General features: G+C 55.1%; 2 protein-coding genes across 2 annotated transcripts in view; both read left to right on the top strand.

The window, feature by feature from the left end:
* FBXO42 (F-box protein 42) overlaps window positions 1-12,651 on the top strand; it is a 39,256-nt gene extending 26,605 nt beyond the window's left edge. The window contains exons 5-10 of the mRNA XM_048967682.1: window positions 7,042-7,195; window positions 8,111-8,221; window positions 8,744-8,840; window positions 9,252-9,308; window positions 9,760-9,876; window positions 10,032-12,651. Of these exons, the coding sequence (XP_048823639.1) occupies window positions 7,042-7,195; window positions 8,111-8,221; window positions 8,744-8,840; window positions 9,252-9,308; window positions 9,760-9,876; window positions 10,032-11,108 (1,613 nt within the window). The 3' untranslated portion in view covers window positions 11,109-12,651. The remainder of the gene's footprint in view (window positions 1-7,041; window positions 7,196-8,110; window positions 8,222-8,743; window positions 8,841-9,251; window positions 9,309-9,759; window positions 9,877-10,031) is intronic.
* A 376-nt stretch (window positions 12,652-13,027) lies between these two features.
* On the top strand, window positions 13,028-15,291 carry CPLANE2 (ciliogenesis and planar polarity effector complex subunit 2). Its single transcript, XM_048967734.1, has 6 exons — window positions 13,028-13,068; window positions 13,346-13,443; window positions 13,556-13,708; window positions 14,267-14,391; window positions 14,463-14,599; window positions 14,983-15,291. Exons 2-6 carry the CDS (start codon window positions 13,359-13,361, stop codon window positions 15,200-15,202), a joined length of 720 nt encoding a protein of 239 aa, XP_048823691.1. The 5' UTR covers window positions 13,028-13,068; window positions 13,346-13,358; the 3' UTR covers window positions 15,203-15,291.
* The last annotated feature ends 240 nt before the right edge of the window (window positions 15,292-15,531 follow it).

Below are 15,531 nucleotides of genomic sequence, written 5' to 3'. Positions count from 1 at the left end.
AGGGACTGCTGTTGGGTGATGTCTGACGTGTGCCACTTCTCAGCATTGTGGGCACTGTGTGCTCATTTTAAATGTGACCCCAGGCCATCTGCCAATCATGCTGATGAGCATGCTGTACCAAAACTGGGGAAAACTATCTGTGGTTATGTCAGTAAATAAGAAGACCATGATCTGTAAAAATAGGTTCCTGATGCTGGGAGTCCTTATATAGACAAGCAAGTAATTGTGCCTCGTTAATGCTGACCACTCAGCAGCTCCCAATGAGTTTGGAAGCTTCTGAATGTCACTTGTTTGAGATTTGGGTGAAACTTTGAGCATCCACTGTTGAAATTCTGCATATAAATCTCCATCCTGGAATACTCAGTGCACTGTATGCAAAAGCCAAGTGCTTGGAGAGCAACGTTTTCTAATGGCCTCAAAGTACAACCCTGCAATCTTTCCAACTGGTATTGCCATAAGCAGACATTAAGCCTGATTTTGCAAGAGCTTTTTTGCTGCTTGGCTATGCAGGGATGTTAACACAGCAGGTATAAAAGCTGTGGCAGGATGTCCTTGCAGCAGTCTGGCTATTTCCTGACGCTTGTTGCCACAAGAACTGTAGAGAACTTTATTTCTTCAGGATATCTGCTATCCTGACAGATTTATGTGAGATGCATCTCAGCCAGTTCGAGCTTGGAGGTGTTGGAAAGGCTCTGCTCACAGGCTGTGCTGACACCTATCGGCAGGAGCTCCTGCAGGGAGGGAAAGCCTTGCAGCTCAGCGCAGGGCTTCCAGCTGCTGCTGTGCCTTTGCATTGAGGACCCTGTCTGCAGAGATCTCATCTGTCACACCTAAGATTGATTGTGCAGCGTTGATATTTTATTACAAGCAGCATGATTTGCTTTCAGAGAGCTGGAAACGCTCACGCTTCATAGCCTGATTCTCCACCTTCCACAAGAACATCTGCTCTCTCCTTAAATCTGGTAGGCATGCGGAATGACAAAGCACTAGCTCACACTTGTCTGCAGTCCAAAGGTGAATCTTTTATTCCTTGCATGAAATATTTAGCAAGTTTGGCATTAAGTGCTGGAATTACTGGAAGAAGAGAGAGAAGTGTGAACAAAGCATAGAGTGCAAACCAAATGCTGAAAACAGAAGCGAGTGGGGGCAGTTAGGGGCCTGCCTGCAAAGCTTTCAGCAGGTAGTTGCATTTTCTTAGCAGGGCAGCCCTGAACTGAGCAGAGTCCTTGCTCTTCCTAGGTTGAGCTGCTTGTTTTCATCTGAGGAGGCTGTTCTGACTGCGCACACGGGATGAGGAGAGGAATGTTTGAGGTTTTTGAGCCACTTAGTAGCCCTAACCTCACCAAATTGCACAGCAGCCATTTCCTGAGACACCAGCAATTTGGGGCTAGGCTGGAAAGAGTTCTCAGACTTGTGGCATTGCCCTGCTGTGTCCCTCCTGCTATGGCAATGGGACAGGAGCTAACTGGGAGTGTGACTTGAGTGAAAAGTGTGGAGCTCAGCACAGACTGAACACGCTCCTCTGCAAACCCACACATTCTTCAGTCCCTTCCCTACAGTTACTCTGTCATTACCACGTTGCAGTCTGATGCAGCAATTTCCATTCCTCCGTTTGCCTCCTGGAGAGAAGATGAGCGGCAGGAGCTGATCAGCCCTTTCTCTCTCAGCTCCTGAGCTCTTTAATTAGCGTTGGAGCTGCATTGTGTAGGATGTTGGACTGTTACTCATATCACTAAAAGTCTGCAGGGTACAGTATCACTGGGGTGGGGGGAAAACACGCAATAAAACTTAGAAAAGCTGGCTGGAATTCTGTTCCACCCACCTGGAGGGAGAGGGAGCTTGCAACAGCACTCCCTTTTAGGGCAGGGCCAGATTTGCATTTCCCAAAAGCAGGGGAGGTTGCAAAGAAGGGGATGGGGTGACCTCACTGTGAGCAGCACTCAGCACCTGGGAGTGACGCTGCAGTGACAGTGCTGTGAGAAACGTTCCCAGCCCAGGATGGGAGCAAACACAGCCCCTCCTGCACCATTGTGTGCCGAAATTGCAATGTAAATTGCACGGTGCAGAAATTGCATCCTTGTTTTCAGCTATTAGGAGGGAAGGGGGCAGAGCCCCGGGCGTTCTGGCACTCCTATCTTGTTGCTGTTTTGCTCAACGCTGCTGTTACTGTGTAAAGAGGTTTCTGATTAACGCTAGCAAAGAATGACTCAGTAATCCTGTTGCACAGGGTTCATAGGGCACTGCCGCTCCTTTTAAACAGCTTTATGGGCTGATGGGGCTCCACGCTTGGGCTGCGTGAGAATTTCCAGGACAAAGAAATGACTGTGACATTGCAAAAGCTCGGAAGTGACTGATCCTCACTGGTGAAGATTTCTGACTTCCACATCCACACCAAGCACTGCAGGACTCTTGTCCTCTGTTTCAGCTCTGTGCCATGAGCCTGTGTCCATGTCAGATGGGAGTTTGCTGTGTGACAGCTGTCCTGGACACCACGGGGGTTGGTGTACATAGCCCAGTTCTTATATTCTTGCAGAACACCTCCACTATTTCTGCACTGGTGCCCAGAGGGACATGGGTTTGGTGGGTGTGGGTTGCTGGTTGGGTTGGATGGCCTTTGTGGTCTTTTCCAACCTTAATGGTTCTCTGAGATTCGTTACCCTGAGCAGCATCTTGCAGGCAGCAGCCACGTGTGCCTGCAGAGGGTTTGATCAAGGTGGGCTGTGCCTTTTGGGAAGGCATTTCAGGTCCTGCTCCATTTTTCTCTATCTTCTACAAAGCTGAGGTTGTGTCTGTGGTGTGGATCTCTTTTCTCACGTAAGAAACCCAGATTGGAGGGAGCACTAAGTCACATGTGGCTTCAGTGAGGGAAGATGATACTTTCCTGGCTCTTAAACGCTTTAAGGTTTAGCAGTCCCAGTCCAAAGCCAGTCTTGAAAGTTATCTCAGTGGCTCTGTTTGAACAACTGAAGACAGAAACAGGTGAACGTCAGACACTGGATCTGAGGTAGCTGCAGTGAGTCCTAAAGGATGCAGTTCCATTCTGCAGAGAGCTGATGTGAGACCTGCATGCAGATGCCCACATTTCCCAGTAGAGTGGCCCTTTGTTATCTCCTGGTCGTGGTGCCAGGGCTGGGATTGCCTGGGGTGCTGATCTTCTGCCTCCAGACTTGTTGTCATCCTGCTCAGCACTCTGCTGGGGGAACAGCTTTCAAGCAAATCTGCAGACTACTGCAGAAAAATCCAGGCTGCGAAGCCAAGGGATTTTTTTCCTTCTCTGGTTTCCCTTCCCATAGAGGGAGAAAGATTTGGGGGGATTTCATGCTGTCAGACAAGACTCAGGATCTGCTGAGCAAGGCAAATTGTGCCCTTCCTGTCAGTGGGGCACGTTGTGAGGGTAATGCTTCAGATAGCGTGCTGGGGGGAATTAGGTTTCCAGATAGGGCTCCCAGTTTGGTTCCTTTGAGTCTGCCAGCCTGAAGGCCAGGCTGCTGAATGCAATCCTGTCGTGCCATCAGGAGCTCTGCAAGAGAGCTGTGTGCTTGGAGCACCGTAAGTGCAGGCTGCCCTTTGAGCTGCTCGTTCTGCTGGCACTGATGGCGGCCAGATTGCTTTTTCTTTTCTCTTTCTGAAAGGAATTTGCCTTTGACCAATTCTTTGCAATCCTCTGGAAGCACAGCACAAACTCTTTGCAGCAAAAGCCAGCACAGCATTTTGTCCTGCTGCGGATGGGTTGTGCTGAAGCACTGTGGCTTTGTGGAGCTACAAAAGGTTTAGGAAACATGAGGTTACCAGCACGTGTAGCTTTTCATATCTGAGTGTTCAAGCTTAGCATCTCTCTTTTTTTACCCTCATACACCCAATAACTCCTTCTGTATCTTCCCATCACCCTGGAATGGTGCAAATGCGTGGCTTTACTCCATCTCCTCTCCTACAGCATTTCTCAAAGCGATATTGATCTGAACCAATTCTTTCATCTGGCTAATTCCATCACATCAAAAGCATCGTGCAGCTCTTCCCCTTTGTTTTTATTTTCATCTTTCGAGTTCCACTTCATGTTCATTGCCTGCCCTCTTTCTGGAGCTGCTCGGGGGCCGTGCTTAAAAGGCAGCCTGGAAACGCGTGTTGCACGTGCCCCTGCAGCAAGGTTTTTCTTTTGTTGCTGCTCGTGCTGCTCCAGTGGCATTAGAAGGCTGAATAAATGGGCTTTAAAAACTGCTTATAAGGACATATTGTGGATGAGTGGTGTTCAGAGCTCGCATCAGAAGCATTTCTCTAACGCATGTCCACGGAAGCCGGAGATTTGTTTTGTTTGTTTGTTTGTTTGAAAAGCATCCCTCTGCTTGGTGAGCCAGGAAAATCCATCAGCTGGAACAAATAGCTCCATCCAGCATCTGGTCACTCATCCCTGCTAAATAAACAGCTCCAGCTGAAAAGAGATGGCTTCTTCTTTGTTTAGAAATAGTCAGTTGTGCTACACCCTCTGCACGCTAGAATTTTTATCCTGGGGAGAAATAATCTGACACTGGGCTCGATGATGTTATCAGGTGCAGAGCTTGGAGACCCATATGAGCTTATTAAGGAGGAGCTTCCATCATGTTGACCAAGGAGGCTGTCAAAATAGACACAATTAGCTAACGAAGCCTGTCTGGGGGCACTGCCATCACTCAGAAGTTTCATTTGGTGGTGGGATAGCAGAGCTACGAGAGGAGGAAGCCCTCCTGTGCCAAACGTGCCTGGAACACCGCTCTGCCATGGCAGGGTGAGTCACTGCAGGCTGCAGCCATGTCCCTTTGATGTTGCTGCCGCCTGCCCCATCCCCATGCTCCACGTGCCTGGGACCTGAAGTCACAAAGGCTGCAGCCGTGTGCCTGTGCTGTGTCCCTCGGGTGCTCCTTTCTTTCTCAGGCTCGGAAAGGTGCCAGGTGAGCAGTGACCGGGTGGGGGAAATGAGTGGAAACTGAGTCATGCTTGGGCACTGCCTTTTACCAAAGGTACTTGGTGTCTCAAACTTGAAGCAGCTATGAACCAGGCTTCAGCATTAGCTTGCAGTTTGCTGGCAGCAGCACCCTGAGCTCTTCTCTGCCCTAGAGATAAGCAGTGTTAGTTCTCCATCTCCTAGTCACTCTCTGTTCCCATGCTGAAGGCAGGATCGATGAAGCTAAGGCATCTTTGATACCACAACCATATCATACAGCAATTTTGCAGAGAGCCATTGTGCTCTGCAACATTTCCCCCATTTCTGTGTGCTCCACCCATGGACCAGAGTTCATCTACTGCCCTGAAACAGAGCAGCAAGGTTGCTCTGCACTGCCTGCTCCCTTTGAAGCCCTGTGCATACCACGCTGTCTGCTCGCCGTGCCTGGACTGGGAAATTCATCTTTTTCCTGCCTGCCAGAAAGAAATGCTGCTTTCATTTTCACCTGCACAGCCTCCAATAAGAGGCAGTGCTTCCTGCAAAGCCAGGGCTGACCTCTGCCTTGGGCTGATTGCACGGTGCTTATTGACTCCTTTGGGAAGCACCTTGGTGTCTGCAGCAGGGGTTCTGACCTTCAGCCTGCAGCAGGACGAAGACCTTCCAGAGCAAAGTGGTGCTTTGCCTCTCAGCCATCACCACAACTTGCAGTGGGACCCTTTTTGTTCAACATTAGCTGCTGTCCCAGTTTAAAACCCACACTTTACATCACGCTGGGATCCCCGTTGCAGGTAGACAAGCGCACCCCAAGCAGCTGCGTGCCCCTGTGCCATGTCCTGGCAGGACGAGTCCAACCAACTTCTTCTTTCCAAACCAGATCGAAGCCTTTCTAGCAACCAGTTTGCCATGCCAGGCTTGGGAGTGTCACTTCTAAGCTCTGCCAGGGCTGCAGACCTGCTGGTGTGGATGAATGAATTGCACAGAGCCAGGAAAACTGGAAATATGGCATCTGCATGGGAACAACAAGTAACTGACCATAACCCTCTTCTGGCACTTTAATCTTTAAAGAGACTTTGGATATGGCCTTGCCATGCTATATATGTGCCCTAGCACCTGAGAGCAGCAGTACAACATGCTCTGTCCCCAGCAAAGGGCTCCTGGGTCAGGGGTGCTTTTTGGCTCAGCTGTTCTCACCCACCACCTGGAATCCATCACAATCAAATTGCTTTTTCTCAGCTGCAACATCTTAAAATAGCTGCTCTGGTTTCTTTTAAAAATAGTCCTCGTTCTGCATGTCATTACCTGCTAAAAATGCTTCCCTGAGTCCCATTAGGACATCAGAGGAGAGCGCTGGCTTTGTTATCTCAGCACTTCAGAGAGGGCGATGCTGCTTCTATGGCCACATGCACAGCTTTGCCCTTGGGCTCCCCCGGTCCCACACAACCCTTTTTTTTGTGTGATGCTTTTAGATGGCGTATTTATGATTGTATGAGATCTGCACTGATGAAGGAACCTACCTGGTGCTGGTTACAGCTGTAGGAAGCTCAGCCATTCACCCAGCTCAACATCTAACGTTGCAGCAAGGGAGTATTTTGCAGAGGCCTGTGCCTCATTCTCTGATAGGCACAGGGAGCGATTGCTCACTGACACAGCAGAGTGCTTTGGGTTTAATTGTGCCTCTTTCTGACGGCAGCGTTGGGTTTCTGCTGCTGCTTGCAAGTTCCCAAGCAGTCCTCCAGGAGCAGCACTGGATGCATGTGAATTAGCATTCCTTCTTGCTCCGTCCTTGGGGAGAAGTTAGGTATTTGGAGGTAATTATTGCTTTTATTCAGTGCTAAAGCAATAATTTAAAGGGATATGGGGGAGAGCTAGTAATTTCCTGCCAGTGACTGACAGATGTTTTGCCATACGTGAAATGTGCTTTTAGGCTCCTACTAATTACAGCAACACAAATTGGCAGTAGTTTTCTTCCCAGGCTCCCAGCTCTAATTTTGCCTTCTTTGCTGCTTTTTTTTTTCTTTTAAAGGTGCAGTCCCCACCTCATCACACTCGAGTGCAGTTCACATCAGGTTTGATGCCTGTGTTTGGAGGACGGTCTCCTAACCCTCCTGTCTTCTCCCCCTGCCCAGGTTCATACCCCTCACCCAAGGCTGGGGCCACGCTGGTGGTCTACAAGGACCTGCTGGTGCTGTTTGGGGGCTGGACGCGGCCCAGCCCGTATCCCCTGCACCAGCCAGAGAGGTTCTTCGATGAAATCCACACATACTCACCCTCCAAAAACTGGTAAGAGAACATCTGGATTTGAAATGCCTTTGATCCTGGCAAAGAATGTCTGCGGCGCTGCTGGGGAGCTGCTGGAGGGAGCGACGGGCTGCGGGACGGGGAAGCTGTGCACATTCCTGGTTTGCAAGGTGTGGCTGATCCTGGCTTGTCTGCGAGGCTCCATTTCAACCAAAAAAAAAGCAAAGCACTGCTGCTCAGGCCTGGGAGCTGAGCACACGCTGCTGTCTGATGCCTCTGGGGCGGCGCTTGCTGCAGACTGGCACTGAAAAGCTACCAGCAGCACCTCGGTGCTCCTTGCAATGTCTTCCACACCGGCAGGAAAACTGGGCGCGAATGTTTTCAGTGCATGATTTGTTTGGCTGTGAGCTCGAGGACTTTCTGAAGAAAGCAGGAGAGAAAGCCTCAATCCCTGAGGTTTTGCCTTTTGTCTGTGATCCGAAATTCAAAGCTCCTGTGGCCCTTTCCTGTTCCCTTTAACCAGCATTCAGCCGCTTTCAGATGGTGTTTTCTCCACTGCTGCTTGTATGAGAAAGAAGCAAATGCTCTATCAAAGCAGTGAGGGTTCTTTCTCCTCTTTCATTGAGAACTTTTAATCATCGAAAGTGTCAATTATCCACTGCACTTTCGGGCAGTGTCATTCGAATGCTGTAATTAAACTGCGTTGGAAAGAAGTCAGGGCAAACTTAATTGAAAGGGTCAGTATTTCCAAGTTTGCCCCGTGGCTTTGTCCTGTTCTAAAAATGGTCAGCACATTGATACTTGTAATGAGTTTCGTTCCTCTTTGGATCTTTGTTGGTGTTCCTCTGCAATGCATCCTCAAGGGCTTGGCTGGCCCATGGCATTTCTCATGTTGCCATTCATCCAGCACCGTCCTTCCTCACCCTGTGCTGAATCTCCTTCTCCCTGCTCCCCCAGGTGGAACTGCATCGTGACCACCCATGGCCCTCCTCCCATGGCAGGACACTCCTCCTGTGTCATTGAGGACAAAATGATTGTCTTTGGGGGTTCGCTGGGCTCTCGGCAAATGTAAGTTTGGGGGGGGAAGGCGTTGGACAGGTTCTCCTGCAAGGAGCTTGGGGTGGGATGGCATTTCTGAAAGGAACCTCCGTGAGGCTGGGCTGTGAGAGCCTTGCAGCAGGATCCCTGTGTGACTGCCTGGTTGTCCTCACAGCGCAGAGCGCTGCCAACGCTGCCTGAAGCAAAACCCTGAACTGGGGCAGCAGAGAGGTGGTGAGGTGTGTGGGAAGGCTGCAGATTGGTTTTTTTGATCAGAGAGCCTCGAGATAATCCTCTGTGCTCACCCTGCCTGCCCTTGTGGCTGGGATTGGAGATGGCCTGATGCTTGCTGCAGGCTCCTGTGGGGTCTGCTGGCTGTTCGCTGCGTGTTTCACCTCCTGCAGTGAGTTCCCTGGGGGCAAGCAGCCTGCAGCAAACCCAGTCTGTGATAAAACCTCACCCCAGAGGTTTTCAAAGGGCATGGGTGTGCTGTGAGCAGGTGCTTGTTTGGGACCTCAAGCTGAGCCTCTGCCTGTTATTTCACCCCCACAGGAGCAACGACGTCTGGGTGCTGGATCTCGAGCAGTGGGCTTGGTCCAAGCCAAACATCTCCGGGCCCAGCCCTCACCCACGGGGTGGCCAATCTCAGGTGATGCTCCCTTCTCTCACTCTGCTCCACAACCTGCCTGAGCACAGGCAGCTGCTGCCAAACAGAAACCGGGCATGGCTGAATTTCCAGCTTCCAGGCAGCTCTCTGTGGCTCACCTGAAAACTAGTGCCCCGTTTCTGAGTCAGTTATCTTTGCAGTCTTTGCGTGCCGTGCCCTTGTTTTTTCTGGCCAGCTGTTCTATGAGATTACACTTCTAATCTTCCCGAGGCTCAGGTAGATACCAGACTGCATCCTGCACGTGTCCCAGAACTGTGATGAGCATTTCTAGATACAAATTGCTGTTTAGCCCATCAGAAGAAGAACAGTTATCATACCCTGTGGCATTTCACAATGAAGCATTACCACGTCCTGGTTTTGCTGGTCTGAAACGCTCTTCTTTGCCCCCCCCAGATTGTCATCGATGACGAAACCATTTTAATCCTTGGTGGCTGTGGTGGTCCCAACGCAGTAAGTATCCTGTGGGGAGTGTGGGCATGAGCTGCAACGAGTCCTGCTGTACCGTGAGCCCTGGGTGCAGGCTGGGGAGCAGGAAGGCTCCTTGCTTTCCCCAGGTGACATTTTGTCCTGCAGATCCGAGATGCACACTGCAGACTTTCCAGCAAAGCTGTCGCTACAGCTGGAGCTGCCTTTAATTAATAAAAATCACCCCAGGAGCTATGTGAGCAGCTAACTGAGGCTAATTAGAAGCCCTGACTTTACACTGGGACAGTAGATGGGGATGAAAAGACCTGTGCATAGGCACAGCAGGGTGTAGTCACCCCTGGGTGGTCAGATCCCAATGTAGGTCACTGTCCCTCTGCTTGCAGCAGTGAGGCAGCTGCCCAGCACCATTCCTGCCCCTGCAGGATGATCTTGGCAGCACGCTGGTCTCCTGAATCCCTTGTGCTTTTCTTCACAGCTGTTCAAAGACGCCTGGCTGCTGCACATGCAGGCAAACCCCTGGACGTGGCAGCCACTCAAGGTAGAGAATGAGGACCACGGAGCCCCAGAGCTGTGGTGCCATCCTGCCTGCAGGGTGAGTTTGGCTTTGGGACAGATGCAGCGGGATCTCTGCTCTCTCGCACACGTCTGTAGAACTTTCCTGCCCAGAATGCCCCAAACTCTCTTCCTTTTCGTCCCTGCCATCAGCCCCCCAGCAGTCCATAACCCGTTCCCTCTCCTCTCTTGCAGGTAGGACAGTGTGTCGTGGTCTTCAGCCAGGCTCCCAGCGGCAGAGCCCCGCTGAGCCCCAGCCTGAACTCCCGTCCCTCTCCCATCAGTGCCACACCGCCCGCCCTGGTCCCCGAAACGCGCGAGTACCGCTCCCAGTCCCCAGTCAGGACCACAGATGAGGCTCCCTGCGTCAACGGCCGCTGGGGCACCCTGAGGCCCAGAGCCCAGCGCCAGACACCCTCAGGTTCGCGGGAGGGCAGCCTCTCCCCAGCCAGAGGTGACGGCTCCCCGGTGCTCAACGGTGGCAGCTTATCGCCGGGGGCTGCGGCGCCTGGCGGGGCCTCCTTGGACAGCCCGGTGCAGCTCATATCGCCCGGCACACCCGGAGCCACTGAAGGATGCGAGCTGAAAGTCGGGCTCGCCCTGGCACCGCGGCGGGGCTCACTGCCGGAGCAGAAGGACCTGCGTTTGGGCTCGGTCGATTTGGGCTGGGAGCAGAAAGCAGCTGCCCTGTGCCAGGCGGACGGCGCCGACGGCAGGACGCTGCGCAACCCCCCCGAGCACACCAATGGCATCCACACCCCGCCCCACTCCCTGCCGGGAGCCGTGTCCCCCGGAGCGCTCCGCAGGAGCTTGGAGGCCATCAAAGCTCTCTCCTCCAAAGCCCCTCCAGCTTCTGCTGCTCTCAGCCCCCCGCTCGGCTCCTCGCCGGGCTCCCCGGGCAGCCAGGGCAGCGGTGCCGACGCGCGGCCGGGCTCTGCGCAAGGCGACGGCCACTCGCTGCCACCCATCGCCCGCCGCCTGGGCCACCACCCTCCGCAGTCCCTGAACGTGGGGAAGCCTTTGTACCAGAGCATGAACTGCAAACCCATGCAGATGTACGTGCTGGACATTAAGGACACCAAGGAGAAAGGGCGAGTGAAATGGAAGGTGTTCACTAGCAGCTCGGTGGTGGGGCCGCCCGAGACCAGCCTGCACACGGTGGTGCAAGGCAGAGGGGAGCTCATCATATTCGGTGGTCTGATGGACAAGAAACAGAACGTGAAGTACTATCCCAAGACAAATGCCTTGTACTTTGTGCGAGCAAAGAGATAATGCGGCCCGAGCCTACTGCCACCGCCCCCCTCCCCGTGGCTCTCCCTCTCCCTCTGAAATCTGTCGCGCAGGCATTCAAACTGTGAATTAGGGAACAACAAACAATGCAGCTCAAGCCGACCTCCAGCACGTCCCGGTGAAGCAAATCGTGTTTACAAGCAGGGGAGCAGCGCCCTGCTGTAGGACCTGTTACTGTGCTCCACGCTGCAGCCCAGGCCAAGGATGTCGGGCGAGTCACGGTGCTTTCCTAGAGCCGACCTTGCAGCTGGAGGCTGTCAGCTCATTGCACTGACGATTCCTGTGCTTGGAGGAAAGAAAACAACAGCAATACCTGAACAAACTTTCAGCACTGCAAGCTGTGACCGTAAGCTTTGCTCGACACGAACATGATGCCTTCTTTTTGCCTCTCACCCCTTTGGCCTGACAGCTTCATTCCTGTCCTCGTCGCAGGACCGTAAGAAGGAAGAAAGGACAGTTTTGCATTGTAAAGCCAAAAAACAAAAATCATTGTGAATAGGACGGGCAGGACTTGCTTTCACAGCCCTCCTTGCCCAGCAGCCTTGGTGCTGTGCTGCTGCACATTCCCAGCAGAGGGATTGGAAATGCTGAAAGGAACAGCCCGAATGCTGAGCGCTGGTGCACCGAGCGGCACGGCGTGAGCCTCCACTGCAGGAACAAAACCATCTTTGCATGTGCCTCCTTCCGCAAAGATTAAAACAAAGCAAAATCCGAATGGATTGAACCCGTGTGTCCGTCTGGGACAAACTTCCTTCCTTCCTCCCTCCTTCCTTCCTTTGCAGCTCGAGGTGGGGGGAAGCTGGGCGCATTCTGCTCCGTTCTACAACAGCGCGCGCCCTTCCTGAGGATGCTCCTGGCTTCGGCACCCGAAATAGCAAAAAAACCAGTAGGAAACTCATCCCAAAACACAGCCCTGTGCACCGGCAGCGCCATGACGTGGTCCCCATCTCCTCGCCATCCCCACTGAGCTTTGCCGGCTTCGCCACCGCCAGCCCCCCAGCCTTTGGGGTGGCAGCCCTCCCCAGGAAGCATCGGGGCTGGTTGTTTCCTATGACAGCAGTACCGCTTTGGTCCAGCAGGGCTGGGGAGCCCCGTGTGGGATGGGGCTGGGAGAGAGGGCAGCGCCTCATCTGCAGTGTGTAGATAAACCTTGAGGTTCAATCCGTTCCCAAATCCCCGCTCCTCGGGGACCCCAACGCGACGTCCGACGTTTCTCTCCTGCCTGCATGTCTCAGCACCTCCCCCCTTATAAAAGAATGAAAGGCAAAAAAAGCAAAAACGTGGGGCTGCTGAGAGCTGGCTGCGATGCGGGCACCCACCGCCACCGGCTGCTCTCCTAACGGCCCCAAATCCCCTTCAAATGACCCCAGAATGGTTGGGAGGGGGGGGGGAGGGGGGTGAGGAGTCCCTTTTTGGTGATATTTAAAGAAATCTGTGTATTTTTTTTTGTTTTTTTTTTTTTACGTCTCGCTCTCTCTCTCCCTCGAGGAATTTTTAGCCGTTTAACAAATAAAAACCGGCAGAAGTGGCCGAATGCTGCTGCGTGTGTGTGGGGTGAAATGGGGCGGCGTTTGGGGCTCCTGGGGGGGGGGGGGGGTGGGTGCGTGGGGCAACGCTCCGCCATAGGGGCGTCCCTGAAGCCCCATCTCCTTTAGGGCAGCCCGTAACGCCGGGGGGGCCTTAAACCCATAAGGCTCAGAGCTCCCTTCTGTAGCCTATAGCAAATGGGGCTCACGACACAGAGGTCCGGGGTTCGTGCAGCGCTGTGCGGCTCGCACACGGCAGCTGTAGGGCTGAGACCCTCCGTAACCCGAAGCTCTGGGGTCGCCTATGGGGCTGAAGCGCTTGGAGCTCCTGACCCACGTGAAGCCGCCGGAAGGGGCGGGGCTTTGCGCGAGGCCACGCTGATCACGTGACGTCGTCGGGGCGGAAGCAGCCGCGGGTGAGGGAGGCGGGAGCGCGGCGGGGAAGGGATGGCGGGGGGTGGGCGCTGCCCGGCGGCGTTCGGGGAGCCGTGGGGCGGCACGCGGGTGGGACGCGGGCTCGGGGCGGGATGCGTGGCGCCGTGGGCGGGTAGGGGGTGTAACGGGGCGCCCCCCAACGGGGCGTTTAGAGAGGGATGCGGGAGCGGTAGGGGCGCTGGGGCCCAGTGGGGGCAATGGAGACCCATAGGGGCTCAGTGCCCCACGGCCGTGGGGGTCTCCCCGTGTGCTCCCCAGGTTCCACCCCGCGATGGTGGAGCCGGGCTGGCTGCTGTCCCCCCCCGGCCGCCCGTACCTGGCCTCCATCCTCCACAAGAACCAGCGCAGAGTTTTTGGTGAGACCCTACAGCGTTCCCCAACCCCCCCCCCCCACGTCAACCCCAAACCGCCCCAAACGCCTCACACATCCCCTTCTTCTCCCACCCTCCCCCTCCCCTTCCCCCCCAGGGCTGCTGGAGCGCCCCGCGCTGCCCCCCGCCCTCAGTGTCCCCACGGTCACCTACAAACTCTTCGTTTCGGGACGCAGCGGGGTGGGCAAAACGGCGTTGGTGGCAGCGCTGGCTGGGAGCCCCGTGCCCCCTTTGCACCGAGAGACGTTGGGTATGAAGGGGAGACATGGGGGGGGAGGGGGGAACACGATGGGGATGCTGAGTGTAACGGTGCCATGAGGGCACAGTGGGGGAAAATGGGTTCGGTGGGATGCTTGGTGTGGTGGCACGGTGGGGGGTGCGCAGACATGGGGTGCTTGGTGTCATGGGGTGGTGGGGGGCGCAGACATGGGATCCGTGGGGTGCTTGGTGTCATGGTGTGGTGGGGACAGAGGGGACGTGGGGTCTGTGAGATGCTGTGCCGTGGTACGGTGGGAAGCACAGGGATCTGGGGTCGGTGGGGTGCTCAGATTAACGGTATCACAGGGACACGGTGAGGGCATGGGATCTATGGGGCGCTCGGTGTCACAGTGCCACAGGGACACAGCGGGGACACGAGGTCTGTGGGGCGCTCAGTGCAATGGTATGGGGGGGACCGCAGGGATGTGGGTGTCTGTGGGGGTCTTTGGTGTCACAGTATGGTGGGGACGCAGTGGGGACGTGGGGTCCATGGGACGTGTCACGGTGCCGTGGGGCCGTTGGCTGGATGTGTCCCTTTGCCATCCCGCAGGAATCGAGGTGAGCACGCTGTTCTGGCCCGCCGTGCCGCTGGGCTCCGAGCGCCCCGTGCTCTTCCAGCTGCGTTTCTGGGACTGCGGGGAGAGTGCCCTGCGGAAATTCGAGCACCTCCTGCCCGTGAGCTGGGGACAGACTTGGGGGGGGATGTGGGGCGCTGAGGTGGGTGACGGCCGCCTCTCCTCTTCCAGGCCTGCAGGGAGGAGGCGGACGCCATCCTTTTGCTGTTCTCCTTCACCGACCGCGCGTCCTTCGAGGAGCTGCCGGCGCGGCTGGCGCGTGTGCTGCAGCCCGGCGAGGACACGCTGCGTGTGGTGGTGGGCACCAGGTACTGGGGGTCCCCGGCAGCCACCGCCCCATTGAAGCACCTCGAATCCCCTGCACTGCCCTTCCCTGCTCTCCCTTAAGACCCCAAATCCCGAGCGCTTCGAATCCTCTGTATCCCACAGCACCCTGCATCTACATCACCTCCATCCCCAGCATCTCAGCACCCATCACCTTCCAGCACCCCTAACCCTCAGCATCCCAGAGCAGCCAAAATTCCAGCAGCCCCAACCTTATCAAATCCCAGCACCCCAAATGCCCAGCATCCCAGCACCCCGCGTATCCCCCTCACCCTAAATCTCATTCCCCCGCAAATCCTCTGCCCTCCCTGTTCCCCCGTCTGATTTTTAAGGCGCTGCCATCACCGTAACCTCTTCATGTCCTCAGATTCGACCTGTGTCCCCACACTGCTGTGACGGAGTCGGACGTGGCTGCCTTCGAGGACAGCTGGGGGCTGCGGGTGCTGCGGGCAGGGGGTTCTGGGGTGGGCCGGGGGGGTCTGGCACGGGTGGCCCCACTGCTGGATGCCCTGGTGGGGCAGCTGTGGCAACGAGACCAGATGGCAGCTGGTGTCATCCCAGAGGGTCAGGGGGCCCCCGAGGACTGAACCCCATTTTGGTGGGGGGTTCCATGTTTTGGGGGCGCGGGAGCCCCTCACCGTGGCGTCTGGGCTCCCCCTGTCATTAAACAGTATTGGTTTTCCAAACTCTGGATTGGAGATTTATTTTTAGGGGGGGCGGGGGGGAAGGTGGAGGGGAGAGGGAAAAGAGGAAGGAGGCCCTTCATGTTGGGGTGTGGGAGGAGGAGGTGCCCGGGGTCCTTGGGGGCTGGGGAATGTTTGGGTGGGTGCTGTCCCTATAAGATCTGGGGGCGATGTGCATTTGGGGTGCTGAAGGATGCTGTGACTTTGAGGGGGGGACCCCAAGCAGGCAGGAC

Source organism: Lagopus muta, chromosome 21 (genome assembly GCF_023343835.1).
Source record: "Lagopus muta isolate bLagMut1 chromosome 21, bLagMut1 primary, whole genome shotgun sequence".
Taxonomy (NCBI): domain Eukaryota; kingdom Metazoa; phylum Chordata; class Aves; order Galliformes; family Phasianidae; genus Lagopus; species Lagopus muta.
Note: the sequence above shows the minus strand (reverse complement) of the source record. Positions and strands in the feature narration are given on the sequence as shown.

Coding starts and splice junctions, on each gene's coding strand:
- CPLANE2 (XM_048967734.1), top strand. CDS start 13,359: ATGGTGGAGCCGGGCTGGCTGCTGTCCCCCCCCGGCCGCCCGTACCTG. Junction 14,392..14,462: donor AATTCGAGCACCTCCTGCCC/GTGAGCTGGGGA, acceptor CTCCTCTTCCAG/GCCTGCAGGGAGGAGGCGGA. Junction 14,600..14,982: donor CGTGTGGTGGTGGGCACCAG/GTACTGGGGGTC, acceptor TCATGTCCTCAG/ATTCGACCTGTGTCCCCACA.